Raw genomic sequence first — 19,784 nt, 5'->3', positions numbered from 1 at the left:
GTTAACTATCCATTTAAATATAAAGCTATCTGTAGTGCACTGAGAAAAGCCCAAAACACAGTACAGTGAGCCAGGCTCTATTTTACAAAGATGTTCAGATCTACGTGATGTAAAAAAGACTAATTTATAGAAGCTAGTGCAATGGCAGTCCTGTGTTAGTAACTGCTCTCATGCCACTCCTCAGAAATATTGTTTCATGCTTTTGTCAACATTTTACATTTTCCATGGCATTTTCTTTCCTTTTTAAATGTAAAAAAATAAAATAAAAAAAAAAAAAGATAAAAAAATAAAAAGAAATAAACATGCGTGAAAGGTTTCTGACTGAGAACTCTGAAGAAGGAATATTAGTTACCTTGTCCTTGAAACAACTTGTAGCAAGGCAAGTTAGAGAGAGAATAAATCAAGGATGATTTAAAAATTAATTGATTTTCAGTATGATTTAAATCACCTTTTTTTAAGGTAATATTTAAACCATGATGAAATGCTGTAAAAGTGGTAGGAAAATTTATGGCTGAAACTTAATATTATTATTTAGCACTAACCACATCATAGTGTTCTTGCAAATACTTAATCAGAAAATAATTAATTCACATGAATAAACCTATTGACATAATTTGAATTAATTATGTGCATAAATATTTGTGGCATCAAGGCTACAATTTTATTATTAAAAACACTTCTGCTTTCATTAAATCTTTTTTTAGCACCATAAAATCTTTTCCACTTCAAAACAGAATTGCATTGGTGAAAGCAATGAAAAATAATTAAGACTTTTAATAAGCTAAGTGATTGCCAACACTTCATATACAAAAGCTAACTTAAAAAATGTTTACAAAGTACTAAGACTCTATTTAATCACTCAGCAGAGACTCTCGGAAGTATCTAAACCAATTAGAAGCAGAAGTCCCCTTGCGTCAGGCTGTATAAGCTAAGGTAGCAATGGAGCTTCACTGGACCATCTCAAATGTCCTCACCTACACTACTAAAATGTATAGGGTGGGGTTTGCAGAGTCTGCATGGGCTCTATACTCAATGAAATAGCACTTGAGATTCACGTTGGTCCCAAGGCAGGTTGTTAACAAAATCATTCTCCTTTGCTGCCACGAGTGTATTTAAATATTAAAATTTGGCAGAAGATACAAAAGTAGTGTTCTGTCCTTTTTCAGGGAGCGGAGGTCTTGGTAGGCTTTTTCTTCCTCTAGTGAAAAGGCCATTATTTTGGCAAAGAAAAGCTCAAGATATTCCAAGATGTTGTTTCTTACTCATCTGGCAGCCAGAGCATACACAGATGCAGTGGGAGCAAGAGCCCGCAACGTGGCAGGGAGAGGAGAGCTCATGCACTGGGCCTGAGTGAGGCAGGGCAGCATCTCCCCTACGTTAACCAGAGCCCTCAGCTGCTTCTGCATGCTGCACAGACACAGGCACATCTAGGTATGCCAGAAACAGCATCTTCAGGAAATTCTCTTGGAAAATTCAGGCTGGTATAGGCTTGAAATGTTTCCTGCTGGGTGGCAGCGAAGCAGATGTTTTGAGCATCAGTTTGTACTATACTTAAGTCTGCTGGTGGATCTAGCCTCTGCAACCTTCGTTTGAAGGAGACACATCCAGTCATGAAAAAAAAAAAAATCACTCCTCACTAAAAAAAAAAAAAAAAAAAAAAAAAAAAAAAAAAAAAAAAAAAAAAAAAAAAAAAAAAAAAAAAAAAAAAAAAAAACGGAAAGAAAAGCTTCACCTTACAGTTTGTTTTGGAATATGTTGTTGTTACCCTGTTAAAGAAGAAAATTCAGTGACTAGGTTGGGCTTGGGAAGTTAACCAAGTGTCCTTGAAGTGGCATCCTGCTTCTCCTTACTATATAAAGTGATGCAAGAAGCCACACACTCACTTCTAAGAGTAGCAGGAGAAACATGCTTTCACCTTTTAAGCTGTTACCTCCAAGTTTATGTAAAACCTCTCTTCCAATTACAGGAAACTACAAACATAGTCTAAAATAATGGACTTAACATAATTGAGCGAGTTAGTGTCCATATTTTGTCTTGCACTTGAGCAAGGTAAGAGCACACATAAAGCCACAAAGTGAAGCCAATATCACTTTTGAATGGGTAGCCACATTCAGAATAGGACAGTGTATGAAGGATTTTCCAAGGTCAATGTAAAGGATATCCTTCTTTGAGTTAAAAACCTCAGATTTTTGGAGTAAAGGAATTGTTACAGACACAGCATATCTGATTTTCTCCTATGAAGTGGGGGGACAGAATAGAACTACAGATAGTCATGGAAATAGATGAAATAGGGATTTTGAGGAATCATCTTCTGACTTCTTTTTCTAAAACCTCTAAAGCACAGCTTCGCAAAAGAAGTCAGATTAAGGAGAAAAAAAAAACGCTAATAACATGAAGTTGAAAGCTCAGAAAATATTGTATAATGCAGTTATTAACTAGTGTGATCAGCCAGAAATTTCTAGGACACACTGGGCAGGGTACTAATGCCATTATACAAGCTACTGGCAGGCCATTATCAGAATTAATGCAGATAGGTCTGATTACCTGGGTTTGTGGGTGATGAATTTGAGGTGAAATGAGTAGAGAGAAGCCTATTACCATAACAAGAGAAATTATGAGAAAAGATTATGTGAGTTTCTCTTGTTTAACATAGCAATTAAAAATTGAGAGAAAGTATGATTGCTCCATATATACACGAGAGGGGCAGTAAAATAAACGCTAGGAAGGGAAAGTAATTAGCCCAGCTAAAAACCAATACTGATCTAAGAATGAATGGCTATAACCAAAGGAGGCAAGTAGTCAGAAATTAGGAGTTGCCTGAAAAACAGATGGATGAAACATTTATCCATCAGTCAAAAAACCACCAAGGTATTTTGTAGCTGGGGATCTCCAAATGGATTATGCATTGTGGTTTTCTGTGGCAGTAAGGAACTAAATTCAAGGACTCAAAAGGTCTTTCCGTTATCTGGCTAAGATATACAGTAATTTTGTGCAGTATAGCAAATATTTACTTTTTGCAGGGGAAAAGATCAGCAGACTTGAAGAAGGTAACAAAGTGTATGAAGTTTCAGCAGCTAACACAAATAAGACTGGAAATGAGGGAGAAGAGATGTGATGAGCTAGTGGGTGATGGGGCTAGAAATTGTATGCCATGAGTTGAATACATTCAGTGCAGTATAAAATGCTGTTAGGCAGAGATGTGCTTTTTATTGCCAGCCAGTTCCCCCTTTTTTACTTCCTTTTACGAATTGTAACTGATTCGTAGGACATTGTGGCATAAAGTGATTATTGAAGTGGCTTTTAGGGCAAGGAGAAAAATCAAGCCAGCATCTTTGAAAGGCAAAAGGCAGCGCTGAGGAGATGCTGCATGGTGCAGTACAGGTCCAGGAATGCCATACTGATACGGAAGCAGATCAGCTTGTACCCAACAACCTGTACCTCTCCAACCTCGCTAAGAAGGAGCTACTGACCACATTTTTATGGTCTTAATTTCTCCACTCTTATGTGCCTAGGATTTTCTGTCGGTCAGTTTTAGCCAGTTGCTCATTTGGGACTTTTAATTCTTGCCTTTGTCTTGCTCCCCACATGCACTGAATGTTGCTAACTAGGCACAAGGGAGCAGGTGAAACTGGCCTTCTAAAATGGGCCAGAAGCTACTTCTGCTTGAAAATTACTTTTCTGTATCACCTATCCTTAAAAGAATGCTGCTCACAGTTCCTCACGTATTTAGTTGTTTTGTTTCTCTCATTGACCTTGAAAAGGACAAGAGTTGGTAAGTGATGCTGTATGAATATTTGGCTTAAGAAAATCCCCAAATTTTTGCATCTAATTTGATCATTACCTACTGGCCTCTGGGATGAAGAGCCTCCTCAGTGTCCTATGTATCATCTGATGTGTGGCTAATGTAACATGCTCTCCTAGGGAGTTCATTTTCAATAAAGTACCCTTCTGCTAGGAAAGCAAAATAGCAACTCAATTAAAAAAAAAAAATACAATGAAGGTCACTCCAATTTTCCTATCCTGCTACAGAGATAAAGCAATGGAAAATGCAAGCTGCATTTGCATTAACATATGGGAAATTAAAGAGCATCATGAGGAAAACTCTTTGACAGGGTAGAGTTCCAATTTAGGATGCCTCTGGAGAAAGAAGGGATGAAGTTAATAAACATTAGTAAGAAAAGATATTAATCAGTCATGTGCTAGAGCATTCAGTGTAGGATAATAAATGCTGCCTAGGTGGAAGCAAGCAGCAATGGGAATCGCAGTCCCTAGTCAGTCAGAGCTGGTTATCATCAGCTGTGTGACGCATCTCTGAGAGCTGAGCTTGTAAGTGCTCCTAGCTTTTACAAGAAAGCTTCTGCCTCTCTTACATGTTCATGCCAGGACCAAACACAAGCTGACCTTTATCTCTCCAAGCCTCCTGTTTTTTCCCTTGTACATCTGACTTACTGTTTACTTACTGCAGAATAGTAACGGTGAGGCACAATTGATTAGCATTTGCAAATTGCTTGGAGATACTGGAATGAAAGGAACTTCAGAAGCGTGCAGAAAAACTTCTTTGTTAGAACAGTATGTCTGTGCCAGCAGGTTTAATTCACAAGAAGCTTTCTAGAGCAACAGTATCAGGAAAATACTCAGAGGAGATGCTTCTTCACAAGTTTACAAGTTTTTTTTTTTTTTCCAGGAATATGTTTCTTCCAAAGTTTTGTATTTTTTTAATTGGAAAATTTAACTTTGACATACTTGGCAAACACCTGCCAGGCAGAGGCAGTTGTATTTTCATATTCATAACTTCTTACAGTCTTCAATCCAAGTCCCATGAATTTTTGAAAGCGCATCTTGCTAACTAGACTAGTCAAATATATTGATATCAAGTTGATATTCAGACAGACGTTAGATAGCATCCTGCCTCCAGTATAGTTTAGTGTTGGATCCTTAGAAATCAAAACAAAACCCCACAACAGTAAGACCAGCTGCAGGAGCCCTATGCCTGCAGGGTGATATGCACACTGCTACCTCATTTATTTTACAAGTGCTAGATCTGCTCCTTACTTCCCAGGAAGGACTAAAGGCAAAAGATGAATTAGGGCAATGATCAGCTGAATCTGGATAGTGTAACAGTGAGATCTGTAACGACAACAGATCCATTTAGCTGACGGCCCACAGTGTCAGCTCACAGAGGTACCAAATACTGCAGCTGATTCTCTCTCACATCACAGAGCAAGAGACAACCCTGTTGCACATACATACACCGTAAAGTTATATGGGGAATGCACAGTAAATTTTTGTGCTTTTGTGCATACATAGTGGCAAAGCAAATGAGGAGTTCTGAGAAAGATGGTGGTTGCTGCCCAAGCAATTTCTCAACTCATTTCAACCTTTTTGCCCCAAGGGATTGCTTTTATGAAAGGCAGTGAAAAGAAATGGTCTGAGATCATTACCCTAGCAGGCTTTGCAGCCTGCAGGCTACATATCTCTGCAACCTCAATGGTGGGGCAAAGTTAAAGGAGGAGAGAAGGACCATGAAATGGAGCAACCATGGCACGGAGCATAAGTGACAAAATCATAAAAAAAAAAAAAAAAAAAAAAAAAAAAAAAAAAAAAAAAAAAAAAAAAAAAAAAAAAAAAAAAAAAAAAAGTGTTATCACAGGAACTCTGGGTTTTAAATTGAACCCTCCTAAAAACGTATAAGAATGTGCCAAAGAAAACTTTTTTTCTCTCATTTTTTTTTCAACATTTTTAAATTCCAGATTTTGTAGAAATTTTGATTTGTATGACTACTGGAAGCACTGCATTACAGAGAAGTTGCACTTCACCCAGTTACCTCCTTTCTAAGCCTAGCTGTTGCCACTTGACCAGCCAGCTCTAAAAGTAATGGGGTTCTGTAGATTTCTAATCTCTGCCAGCTGTTCCATGAACAATGACAAGCAAGAGCCTGCAAGAGGAAGAGCATGACAAACAGGCTAACCAAAACCTTCAGCCAAATTCATTGCAGTGTTTTATCACTGCATTCTTCATGATGGCTCTTGTCAACAGCTATTTTTTAAAACCAGAGGAACATTTTCTTCCCTTCCTTCTTCCCTTCCCCTTCTCCTCAAAGATGGCAGTCCAGGGCTTTCTTGAAGGTCCATGAAGACACTGGTTATATTGCAAGATTCCCCCTCATTTTTTTAAAAAATTTATAGTTTAGAAAATAATCTGTGTAGTTATTAGACTTTAAGAAGCTCCAGAACAGCACAACAATAACATATTTTAATGTACATTCCAAGTGACAACTCCTGTGCTTCAAATAAACCATGCAATAGCAAACTGCTTTCCAGAGAAAAATCTTCACAAGAAGATTTCTGAATTTAAGAATCTTCATAGGAACAGAGGAACAATCATTTGTTTCTCTGATTTATTCGCCAAGTACAGCAAGCCAACTAAAATGCTAAGTATTTTAAAACCTCTCAATTTCTCAATTTCTGTCATGCTATACTCAAGCTTCGCTAACCATGCATTACAGGCATGTACAGGTATTTTACAGGCAAAGGAAACAGAAAAGAAGAATTTGAACTGCCTGCCTCTAGGACAAATATCATCATTGGCCTTTTGTAATTGGAAAAATTAAAGAAATCAAGTAAAGCTTTTGTCAGAACTCACTCTTCAGTAGGAAATGTATGCATATAGGAAAGCGGTGAACAGACACCACCACCAAATCTACTGCTGAAAAAAAGTCTGTGACTTGTTGCAATAAGGGTAATAACTGTCATTGTGCAAACACCTTTAATACAAAATTGGTGGAGTGGTTCTGCTATAGAATTTGATGGGTTAGCGAGATGGCATTTGCCAAAGGAATTCTTTTTCAGGTTTTAAAGGTAATTCTGCAATTACCATACTGAATTTATTTATGTTTCCATTAAGAAACAAAAGCACATTATTTTTTACGACACTTTTGCAAGGGGAAACAAATGTTTTTAGTAAGCAGAAGAGTCCACAGTAATCAATATTAGTATCTTCTGATATCCAGAAATTGGACTTTTAATCAAATGAGTTCCAACAAAATATAAATGCAGATTAGGAAAAAAAACCATCAAAAACTGTGGCTATTCGGTGATTCACCTGAGCATGAGTATTATTTAAAGTTCAAAAGATATAGTCACCTTCCAGTCACCTTTATTCACTGCTATTATGACCTTTATCACCTGTTGAGTTAAATACATGGCTAGGCTGATATCTGAAGTGATTAAGAACATATTCCATTCAAAAGAATAAGGAGTTCTGGAGACGTCCCCTTCAACTGAGTTAAGCACTGCTTAAATTTACATTGACATAAAAGAAGAATAATGGCTGCTTTAATAATGAGGGACCCTGCCCACTTATAACCAAAATACTACCTCTGATTCAGTATGAAGTATTTTGATTTGAACCCAGCTACGGATTATAGAAAATTGGGATTAAGCAACATCAATTTATGGAAGGATTAAAAGAGCTGCTACTCACTTGAACTTTGTACTTAATTTTATTCAGTGGGCAAATTTCATTACGTTTCAAAGGAGTTTATTAGTGTTTTTTAAATTCCCACAGTCAACTTAGACTGTTCAGACTCTAGAAAGCACTGAAAAGGCATTTTGTTTTAAATGGGCATATAAACTGCATTGCATCTACCTGCATAAAAAATAGATTATTTGGGATATACAAAGAATTTCTTCTCTTTCAGTACTGGTGACACTGGGCACTCGTTTTTGTGCATACACATCCAGAGCTGTGTCCTTGTGCCCCCTGCAGCCAACAGAGCCCCCGGTTCTGCTAAGGGCCTGGGGAGGGAGTGCGCGGCATGCGTGCGATCGCGGGCCTGCAATGGGTCGCTGGAGGGCTCCGATGACATCTGCACAGGCCACAGCCGCCTTGTCACCGCTGCCATTTATGTCACAGTAAACTGGATCGAGGGAGAACAGAGGAGACATAAAACATTTCCCCCACTCAGTGCTGCTGCTTCGACTTTGCTCAGCAGAATTCTGCTGCTGCTGAGGATTTTGGCACCTTCTTACCAATGTTAGCCCTTGGGCTACTCAAAATGGTTTAAATAATAAAACAAACTCGCCTCCTGATAGCATTATAATCTCTTTTTTTTTTTTTAAACTTTTTTTTTTGGATCAGTGATTTCATTAACAGATAAAGCTTTATTTGTATTATTTCTATGATATTTCAGGGATTTTAGGCACCGTGTGCAAGTTTTGAGGTCTCTGGTTCCTTTCAGTGCCATTAGGATGGCCTCCTTCCTGATCCCCCTCACACATTGGGGGAACAACCATGCAATAAGACACAAAAGGCAAACAGCTGCAGACACACACATCAAAGATATAAATTTGGCATATAATTTTGACAATTCTTTTGATATCTGTGTCATTTTGCACCCGATGTTTCTTGTTGTTTCTTCCCTTGTGTGCCCTTGTACCATAATACACTTCAAGTGCTCTCCCATGTAAGGCAGGTTGGGAACAGTCCAAATGACTTGACTGGGAGACCTTTTTTTTCCCCTGAATTTAGCAAGCTTTCCCACTTTGCTCAGTGGCGCACAGTCTTTCAGATCTATTATCTGACAGGAACCTGCTCCAGGTGGCATGAGAGGGGCTGGGAAGCACAGACTTACATTTCAGCTCCAGTTTGATGAAGTCCGTGTTCCCCAGGTTCTCCAGAAACACTCCGTCCGAGGCCGACGTCTTGAAATAGAAGGAGATATCAGCGCTGGTCTCCCCTTGGAAGGTGGAGAAGTGCAGGTAGGAGGAGGAAGTAAAGAAAGAAGCAGCATTCCAGTAGTTCCCTATGGAGACCGGATAGAGAGGAAATACATACATTTCAGTGCTCCCTGAAAGCTATTAGGAAGTTCGAAGTTTTTAATGTCAATACATGTTCCTGTGTGGTCTACAGTGAAAAAAGCAGACAAAAAAAACCTTTGATTCTACTATTTTTTGTTTCACTGGAGATGGCCTGTTAGTTTTCAAACAGTTAAGATAGAGTTTATATATTTTCAAGTTCCTAATCTATGATATTGTCATACACAAAAGTGTTGTTGAGAAAAGGCTTCTAGATAGTAAAGTTACTCCCTAACTTTATATGCAGGAGTGATGCTGAAGACATAGGAGATCAAGCACATGGCAAAACACTAACTTGGTAACTATGCCACCCCAGGCACAGGTTTCACATTCATAAATTGACTCATGTATAATTTATCTGCCTTCAAATTTACTCTATACAACTGCTTCCATTTCTTCTGAAAATCTAGCCAAGTTTGCTGCATGTCTATTAATATGTATCACAGAAAAAGAAAATGATAAGTGAAGTTAAGCAATATAGATAGAATGAATATATACCACACAGCCCCCTAATACATTTGCAGTGGAGAAACTCAATTATTAATAATATTCACAGATTATAGCAATACTTTTGCTAGCAAGGCAGTCAACATTCTGTGCAAGGCCGCATCCTGTGACAAAGAAAAAGAAACATCAGGTATTGATGATACAGTAGTGATGATATAGTGAGTCCAGCGGGAGAGTGAAACAGCTTACGGTACTTTTACCAGGATACATATATGATCAGAAATACATTAAAGTATCACCCCTTAACTCACCATAGCTGTGTGCTTAGTATTCCAGCTAACACACAGTAAGACTCTGCTTCCCATTCCAGCCCAAACTCTGTAAGATCAGTTTTCTGTTATTTGATTACCAAACTAGATGATAACAATTATTTCTTCAGTTTGCACTGGCTGAATATAAATGAACACAATGAAGCTTAATAGTGGTTAAACACTGGCCCACACTCAGCAGTCAGAAGTGCTGGAATTTGTATAATCTATTAAAGTCTATTCAAATTGAAATTGAACATCTGAATTAATAAAAGAAGGTTTTAGGTTGCAATACATAAATACTATCTCCTTCCATATTTCTCTTCCCTTTTCTTTGCTTAATTCTGCCTCTCTCAAGAATGCAGAATGAGTGGTTTTGAAAACCACTTTGAAAAGAAGCTGCTTTCCATTTTACTTTAATGAATCCCAGGAGGAAAGCTGAAACTGAGAGTATCTGTGTGGATGCACACATGTGGGTGGTAAGAAGGGACTCATATAGGTCTGGTGCAGTGGAAATGCATGTATCACACTGAAATATAAAACTTTCAACTTATGAGGCTCTGTCAAGTGGTTTCCAATTAAAATATCATTTGGCATATATTACTATTTACTGTATTTAGACAAACTTGCAATATCTGGATTGAATTATTAGTAATGATTTCTAAAAAAGGCAAGTAATCTTAGCATCACGAAAGAGCTGGGGCAATAAATGTCTGTTAATTCACTACAAAGACTTTCTCTGAAAACACACCCAGTGGTTTGGCAAGAAAAGTGGACATAACCCAGAATTCTCTTTTCACTTGTTAGGGTTGTTTACAGTGTCAGTGCATGTGCGATTTGGCTGTTATCTCGCTTGGAGCATGGGATCCAGATGGAATCTGGTTTAACATGCCCCATATTAATACAAGCCCTATATATATACCAAAGTAGGTGTAAACTACAGTACTACACTGTGGTAAAATCTGTTGTGGATATTAATGCAATACAATAAATGAAAGGAGGAACTGCTGTATGAAGCATGCTGTTCATTTTGTAGTATTTTACTCATAACTTATTTATCTTGCAAACATGCCAGCATTATATGTAGCTTAACAGACAGACTCAGTTTGCAGGGCTGGTGGTCTCTGCATTAAATCCTTAACTACAGAGCAGAATAGCCACACAGAAAGCAGAAAGCACAGTTTTTGCTTGATATTAAATGCTTCCCCTTGAGATTTGCACTTGTACCTGGCGATCCCTCTGAATATAAGCATAGGAAAAAAAATAAATTTTGTAGCTTTTCTTAGGTAAAATACAGTTTGCAAGAGCCTTGAGAAGCAGTATTGCTTGTAGGTTTACCCAGCAGGGCCCTGGTATAGGGCTAAGACTCCTACCAGCACTACAGTACACTTGCAAGGAGGACTAACTACTGCTACCAGCTACGACTACAGCACCACAGACGCTAATGGGGTTCGCATTAACATTCAGGGCTTGATTTTGTGGAAACAAAGCCAATCAATTTTTATTTAGTGCTATGTCTAGCCTACTGAAGAGACTCGTCATTAAGGAAAGAATTAATATTGCTTTTGAAACTCCGTGATTGGACTCTCCACAGAAAGCCTTGGCTGCAGATGCTACTTGTTAGAGGACAAATACACACAGTGCAAAACTTGCAGCTTGAGCAACAGCTTCAAAGACGCTGCAGAACAAACTCCTACCAAGCCAAAAATCTCTTGCTCCTCCCCCCCCCCCCTTTTTTTCTTTTAAATACCATACACTTCCCAAATCATTCTCAGGGAACAAAAAAGACATTATTGTAAGAGTACAATGGGAATGTTCTGCTAAAGATATGTAATGGGTTTTTTTTTTCATAAAATGGTATCGCCTGATAAGAAGGGGGCTGCCTAAGGAAACTGCTGTTTATATACAAAACTGATGCATTTGTTGTCAGGAACCTCAGCTGTATGGGAATGCCTCAAAGTGTATGTCAATAAATAAGGAGGGTTTTATATTGCAAACATCATGTTTTGATGCTTCTTTGGCACACTGTCACTTTTCTTTCCTCAAATAGTTTCAACACATGGATCCTACAGGCATTTTTCTCTTGGCTTAGGCTAAATGAGGACTAGATGGAAGAAACTGGGAAGAGGATTTAAAATACAGGGTGGATGCCATGGTAGGAGGTCTACAAACTAATAAGACATGTGGAGTTTACTTAGAAGGAAAATGCTTGAATGCTAAGTTCTTAATCCCTCCTATTAGTAATTATCAGGCAAGAATTAATGTCTACAAATAGTTGAACATTACGCAGCTATGATTAAGGGAAATGATTAAGGAAGTTCTGCAAGAGTTTGGGAAAATGTTCTGGTTTGCAATAAGGACGCTCAGCCTAGGAGGGGTAGGGTTATTAAGAGATGCCACAGGCTTGGGGACATTAAGTTAAGGAAGAAAGAGAACTTCTGCTTTGAAGGCATGAAAGGAAAGGAGGTGCTCAGGCATGCACCATTCTCTCCTTTCCCTTTCCCTCTCCAGCTAGCAAAAACACCCCAAAAGCTAAAGGAGACTTTCATTGTACAGTGTAGTCTGAAAAGCGACCTTCTAATTTCATTTTCTTCTTTGCAACCTCATTTATAATTCTCTAATCAAAATCACAACTCTGTTGTACTAAATCTATCTTCATTTTAAGTCTGCTTAGTGTTTAAATTTGACTTAAGTAGATTGAACAGGTATAGGGCATGCGGCTGTCATGGAAGCACAAATCTAAATAAATCATGATTCCAAGCAGGTCTTTTCAGTTGTTGGCAAGGCAAGACAAATGTGCAGATCCTCCAAATTGGACTGTGCTGCTTACTACACTGCAAGGATGGCCACTGATGGCAGAAAGGCTTAGGATACACAGTGTGCAGAGGGAGGCAACAGAAACTGCCCATGGCTCTGCGGGAAAATCCCTCACGGATGTCTGTCTGCATCTGGGAAGGGCTTGGAGCAGGAGTTTTGCTTGGAGTCAAGGGACCACGCAACTTTTGCGATTCTATTTTCCACTTGTATCAAGGATGCTTACATCCCTGCTTAAGTGCTGCGGAAATTAAAATCCAACTCACTAAGCCCCTGCAAAATAGCCTCACCTCTTTCTCATTAGCTTTTCTAACCCTGAGTTACTGTGCTCTTTCTAATTTTTATGGTACAAAGCATCTCTTCTGCTGCTCCATAAAGCCCCCATCACAGGCAGAATGCTGCAATGTAATTACAAAGGCATCATTTTTACAAGCAGGATTGTCCACAGCCACAAGTAAACACTGAGATTACAAATGGAGACTACGAGAAGGGATAACTTAAATTCCCTATAAAAAGCTGAATAAAGATTTCTAGACATTTCCCATGAAGTCCAACCTGAGGGAGGAGGAAGGAGATGGTTGCCATAGTGCTGAAAGGGACAAATGCACCTCTTGCTGAGTTATGCAACATCAAGAGACATCTTTTTATGTCTGGCAACTCCATAACCCGATAACACAGAGTCATGGGGCTTATAGCAACCAGCCTTTCAGCCTCTCCCTTGCAGTATGTTTGACTGGAATTCCCTTGCTAGCTTCCATCAATATCTTCTTTCTTACCATGATTGAAATTCATACTTTTAACACCATCAATTTCCCTTTTGAATTTAAGCCCCATTGAAATGGATAATGGCAATAGCAGAACTGTAAAAGACGTCAGTTCTTTTAGCCCTGCTAGGCAATAGCACTAGAGAAGGAATGCTGCAGTGTCAGACAGCTCATATGTATTACGATAGACCAAAAACCTCCAGGGCCCTCATCTGCAGCAAAACAGATTTTCTATCAAAACCATTATGTGAATAAAATGTAAGAATAGTCCCCTATTTCAGAGAAGATGGATGTGTGAATGGAAAACTGCTCTGTGCCACAAAGTAATGGATTGAGATTATCCATACAATTATATTTAACAAATCAAGTTTCCCCCCTAACTCCCCATTCCTTTCTTTCTTCTTTTTTCATGCTAGGAAAGAAAAATATACACATGTACCATTCAGAGCAGTTTGAGTGTCTGTACAGCAACAGCCATGGCTTTGCGACAAGGCTTCAGATCTGCATCTGGAATGAAGTGTGCCCCCCATGAAACCTAAATTCTCTGTTGGGTTTCTAAACCCTTATGTGTTAGAAACCATGAAACTAAATCTATCAATGAAACAAGAGGAGAAAAGATGGAAAGATATTCCAATCCAAAAATAACATCACAAGTCAACTAGAAAAGAAAACAAACAGTGATTCCCACACTGAGTTGTAAGCATATTTTCAAAGGTCTAAGCAGAAGCTCAAAGGGAGGCAGGTCCTGCCCTGTTACACTGAAATTGCTTTTATGAGCCAAATGGAAATACACTTGAAATGTAAGCCAAGAACTGATCGCTAGTATCAATACAATCTTAACAGAATAATCAGTGAACTATTATTGAGAGAGAAAATGAAGAATCTTACTATTACTCTGTAATATTAACAACAGAGTTGGAATTGTTCTTCACATACTTGCTTTCAGCTACCTCTCTGCTCACCCTGGGTCCCAAGGCCAAAGGCACCAACCTGCATGGGTTTGGGAGCACAGCTTCCAACTGAGCCAGTTCAGGTGCTGTGGGGAGTTCTCCGCATCCCGAGGGCTTTGCTGGGAGGAATATCATGTCAATGGAAGAAGACTTCATCATACTTGACATCATTTTTAGACTTGCTAACAAGCATTTACATCTCTGCGCTGTCTGCATTGGTCTGTAACTCCATGTCCCATCCAGATTTAGCATATATGGTGATGGTTACATTCGTTAGTGGTTCTCTTTGGTACTCCTGAACCTGGTTTCGCCCAGCTCCTGGTTCGCATTTCTTTAACTAACCACTGGGAGCTGTTTATAACCACAGAGTTCCCAGTGACAGCATGTGCCCCAGCTCTTCTCATCCTCTGGCTGTACTCCTCTACCTGTTCCCCCACATTTCAACGGCTCCCCTATCATACCAGACCTGTATTCCTCTACACAGTGTTCTTAAATTAGAGTTACCAATATCTGACACTGCACAGACTAACTGCTTGTTACTATTACCTCTACAAAAATCATGGTTATACCATATGAAGATGAGCGAAGGCAAAGTTAAAACAGGCAGTTATCTCATTAGAGTTACAGATAAACTAAATAAAAACAACGCTTGAGCCACATCAAGAGAAACTGTAAAGGAGCAAGCCTTTAGCAAGCCATCTCAGTCCTGTGGCCTTGCAAACTCAGTACAATATTGGTGGCTTGATACTAGCAATGGCAATGTTATTATTTGCTAAGCTACAAAGTACCAATTTGTCATCATAACATGGCATATTTCCTTTTGAAAGGAAACATGTAAATTACTGCTTAATTTAAAATTATGATTGTAGCATCTTGGTTTACTCAGTTCGGGCATGAATCAAGAAAAATAAAAGGGAATTGCTACAGAAGACGTGGGTTTAATACCAGAAAAACATTTTGACAACACACAAGAAAAATAATCCCCAAGCCAACAGATGAAGAGTGTAACAACACTGGATAACAGCAAAACTGAATTACACTTTCAGAATGAATAAAATTATAGGTTAGATTTCAATTTGAAAGATAAAACTAGCTCTAAATCTTTCAACAAAGTAACAAATATCTGCAAATACACATTAAAACCAGTTGAGAATATCAACATAACTAAAGATGGGTTCAGATTTCACAAAACAGAAAAATTATCTCTGCTCTGGTGACCGTGACATTAAAGACAGTTCACATTTTGCAAGATAAACACTAGGCAAAACCTAGGTTTTAGAGAAAAGCAATTCTTAAAATAAAATAAAATAAATAAAAATAAATAAAATAAATAAAAATAAAAATCATCTAGTCCAATCCCTCTGCTCCAGCAGGGACACCCAGAGCATGGGATGCAGGGCCAAATGGTAAAGCGAGCCATACATGTCTGCACAGTGACCTTCCCTTGATATCCTTGTCTCCTACAGTTGTGTGAAGTTTCCAATCCAAGCTAACACTCCATCAACTCTTCCGTTATTGGGTGTGCCAACAAGAATTACACATCTACCACGGCTGTGACATTGATTGCTCTGATTATAGAATTTCTCACCTTGTGATACAGGTTTAAGCGCAAAACCTTTTATATAGAACACCAGTCTGAGATGGTAGCAGTGTTTCAGGAATTATAAATACAACCTAGCCTTAAATTTCTTATTTAGAAATGAAAGATACTCTATCCTATTATCCTGGATCATCTGCTATCTTGAACATTATGGTCTATAATGAAGGGCATATAAGCTCTTCCATTAAGATGCCAGTAAGATGGATAGCAGTTTAACACATTGTCTTTATAAATTATCTTTTTCATACAGGTCCTCAAGTGACATAATACTTAGCAGACATAGATGAATGGCTATAAACACAGATGCTAAAGTTTGCTTTACTCTGCCAGCCACCATATTTGCTGAGTGAGGGAGAAGTGCAACCACTTGAGGAAAAAGTGCAATCACATTTATCAGGGCAGTGCTGGAGTCAATGAAACAGACGTGGTCAGGCAGAAAAGTTTTCAGCACCTGCTGTGTTACTGGCAATCATCTTTGGAAGATCATTTTTCAAAAGTCTTGCCTCCTGGTCACAGCCTAATCACAATGCATGCCCTGACACTGTTAGCATCATTACGTTCATCCATCTAAAGAGTGAGAGGTCCTGATCTGGCAGGGTTTACAACCTGGAGCTGTGTAATGTGCTGATGGGGCTTTAATGATGCATGCAAACTGGTGTTCTTCCATGGGATTTTCTTTTTTTCTAAACAATAACTGACCTGCAAACATCAGTTTGATCACCTCAGTGCCACAGTCAACACAGTATGCAGGAATCCTGCCACAAAGCCAGGTTGGTAAATATTAAATACAGAAACCTGTTGTTAACCACTCAGGATATTACAGAACAAGGAGCATCTCATTCTTCATTATCTTATCAATATCAGCAGGTGTTTATGGCTTCACAAAGCGGATCTAAAGATCTACCAGTCTCACCTGGTAATACTACATAACCACTCACCCCATAACTACACAAGACACAAGGCAAAGACCCAAGGACAAGAAGTAAAAAGACATGGACCTTTCCTAGCTGCTCAGTAAACCAGGTGGTACTGAATTTGCACCCTGTGCTGTGCAGATGAGCTGCAAGAAAGTGCAGCCCTCAGGCTCCTCTCTGCTCTCTGGGTTTGGGGCTGGATCTGCAGACACAGTTTGGAGCTCAGCAGAGGCACAGAGCCATGTGCACTGACCCACCGTCCCTGTGCCACGTGCACAGTATTATCCATCCACCATTTGCACTTCTGCCATTCCCATTTGCTCTTCCTGGTATGATTGTTTTATAAGGAGGATGTGTTGAGTAATCCTTTTGCAGAAATATGTCCCTACATTTTCTTATTTCTGCAGGAAATGTTCCTTCAGGGCAGCATTTGTGGTCCTACATGTGGTGTCCAGTGTCTGGACATGGATCTGGCCTCCACATTACACCAGGGGTCCTGGCTTTTTGACTTTCTGACTGTCTTGAGCTCCCTTTGAACACCTTCACTTTCACAAGGGCAAAATAATTTTCTAGTTCAAAATACAGAATATGGTTTAGTCTTGCAGAAGCACATATATTATTCTTCATATCATCGAATCCATAATTACCTGTTATCCTGAGATCATCAAATTATTTTGCTTAATCTTCTATTACTAGATGGATCTCAAACAATTTTGAACGGTAAGTGAGAAAATTTAAGTCATGAGGTCTGATAGGGGTCCTTCCATAAGCCATAGTCCTCTTAGCTTTGCTGAAACTTATGACTAAAATTTGGCTAGAATTTGCTTGAAAAATTAATTTCAATAATACAATACTAAACTATAGTGTTTCATTGCTTACTCACAGATATCTCCTTTTAATGTGTCCTTTGATACACAGGTATCATTTCTTGTTGACTGTTACTGCTGGAAAAGCACACATTGTTGGACTTGAATTTTATACATTGTCAATTTCTTAAGACATTTAAACACTTGTGCAACTTTGGCTTTTACTGGATTGCTGCTTAAGGAGAAGGTACAATGGTTACGTAGCCCCTGGATCACAGAGTAAAGCTACATGGCAAAACTGCCCAACTGAGCTCTTGGCAGAACTGGGGCTGCCACTCTTCAAGCTCTCTCATCCATGTGTTGCAAAGAAAAGTATGTAGCATGACCTAATGTAGAACCTAATATAGAATCATAACTATCATCTTTAGGCTACACAGATCATCATATTCAGTGTGAGCATGGGATCTACTGTAGTCCTCAAGCAGCTAGTAGCGGATTTTTTAGAGATTTCAATGATACTTCAGGATGTAGATGCAGAATCTTAATTATATACAAATAAATAAAGGGTTGTTAGGAATTTAATGAGGATTAAACCAGAATTTACAGATATATACAAGAAAGACTGCTATATAGCATTTACAGATAGGAAATTATAGCTTTGGCATTTCACAAAATTAAAAAACCACAAACAAGCCAGCTAGTACAAATAAACCTGTACTAAAGATTTATCTTCTTTAGAAGCCCTTTTCAGCTTCAACTGTTCTGTGATTCTGTGAAAGTATGTGAGATGATTGAGAAAAAAAAATCTATACAAAATGATAGACTCTAATTTGTATAAAAACGGTAAGGGAGTCAATCTCATCCCTAAACTGAAAGGACATTAGTATTTCAGAAGCATGAAATGACTAGTGAAAGCAAAGTACTTTTCTGATTATGACCACTTTCACACTGTTCCAACATATTGGAACTGTGTTGCTCATGGTATTACACTAAATTTGCACAAATCTGAGAAAGCATTTACTCAGTGCTTACTTCCTAAATCTCTTACCATCTCACCAAAATAATATGCAGTAAAAGAGAAAATAAATGTGAACCAGATGTCTCAAAAATACAGAAAAAATATTTCCTTGCTTCCTTCCTTATTTCCTTCCTTCCTGTTCATCCATCCACCTTTGTAAAGGAATGCTTCAGCTGGTATTTAACAATAGAAGAGTGAGCAGTAAACCTGCCTTAAAGATTTATTACAAAACATGCCTCAAAGCAGGAGAAGCACCCATACCTTAAACCAGATTTCCAGAACAGAAGAAAAATCCCTTGCAAGGAAGATTTTTATCTGAAATGGAAGAATGACTTTGGGTAAAGGCACCGCACCATAATTCAGTCATTCCAAATTCAATTTCTTGCCTCTGCCATTCTTATCAAACACAACCCTGGGCAAGCTGCTTATGGCTTAGGGCTCAAGAGTCCAAGGTCTCTGAAATGAAAATACCTCTTCTCTCCTTTCCTTTACAGTGTTGTCTTTTTGAATCTTGATCCTGTAGCACAGCCAACATATGTAGTAAACTTCAGACTTTTACAGTCTGCAAGCAATATTGCTTCCTCCACCACCAGTTTTACTGGAAGAATAGTAAAGCCCTGAACTTGGCAGGGATTTGAATATATGATACAAGTGTTCAGAATAAAACTTCATAAATTTACTTCCTACCTTTCACATTACCCAAATGCATTCTTGTGAGTCCATGCAAACTCGCTAAATACATCAGAACATATTGAAAAATGAGAACTCAATTATTAACAATTAATTATCACCTGGCTGGTCAAATAGAAAACATACAAACTCAGCAACATTATTTATGGATTAAAATATATATGTATATAAATAAAGATCTCATTATCAACATAAGCAACAGGATGACAAATATTTAGTTATGTGGGAAGAAGTAAATGTTTCTTCACAATGTTTTGTAAGCCTGCTGGAGTATGATTACCTCATGATGACCAAGGTGCTCATCACATCACATCAGTTCTTATGGCAGTTCTTTCCACTTTAGATATAAATTCAACAAATTACTTTGATCATTTAAGATTGCTAGCTAATGTCACACTTTTGAGTCCTAAATCCCCTTCCATCCTTTGTAATCTCACAGAGTTCAAAGCAGAAGGCTCTTCAGGACTCCATTTATCAGAGAAAGAAACATACACTGTAGCTGTTCTATATTTTTGTAAGGAGAACATTACAGTCATAGTTGCTATCATGGGCACTAGATCAGAAACTCTGCATAGAGAAAGAATTCAGGTTATACAGAAAAATAGGGGCTCCGCTCTG

General features: G+C 38.4%; 1 protein-coding gene across 1 annotated transcript in view; it reads right to left on the bottom strand.

Moving 5' to 3' along the window:
• Positions 1-19,784, bottom strand: part of CNTNAP2 (contactin associated protein like 2) — a 432,568-nt gene that overhangs the window by 89,370 nt on the left and 323,414 nt on the right. Inside the window, exon 9 of the mRNA XM_026033686.1 lies at positions 8,633-8,803. Within this exon, the coding sequence (XP_025889471.1) occupies positions 8,633-8,803 (171 nt within the window). The remainder of the gene's footprint in view (positions 1-8,632; positions 8,804-19,784) is intronic.

The sequence above is a fragment of the Nothoprocta perdicaria genome, unplaced genomic scaffold, assembly GCF_003342845.1.
Source record: "Nothoprocta perdicaria isolate Ctin4 unplaced genomic scaffold, notPer1 scaffold_131, whole genome shotgun sequence".
Classification (NCBI taxonomy): Eukaryota; Metazoa; Chordata; class Aves; order Tinamiformes; family Tinamidae; genus Nothoprocta; species Nothoprocta perdicaria.
Note: the sequence above shows the minus strand (reverse complement) of the source record. Positions and strands in the feature narration are given on the sequence as shown.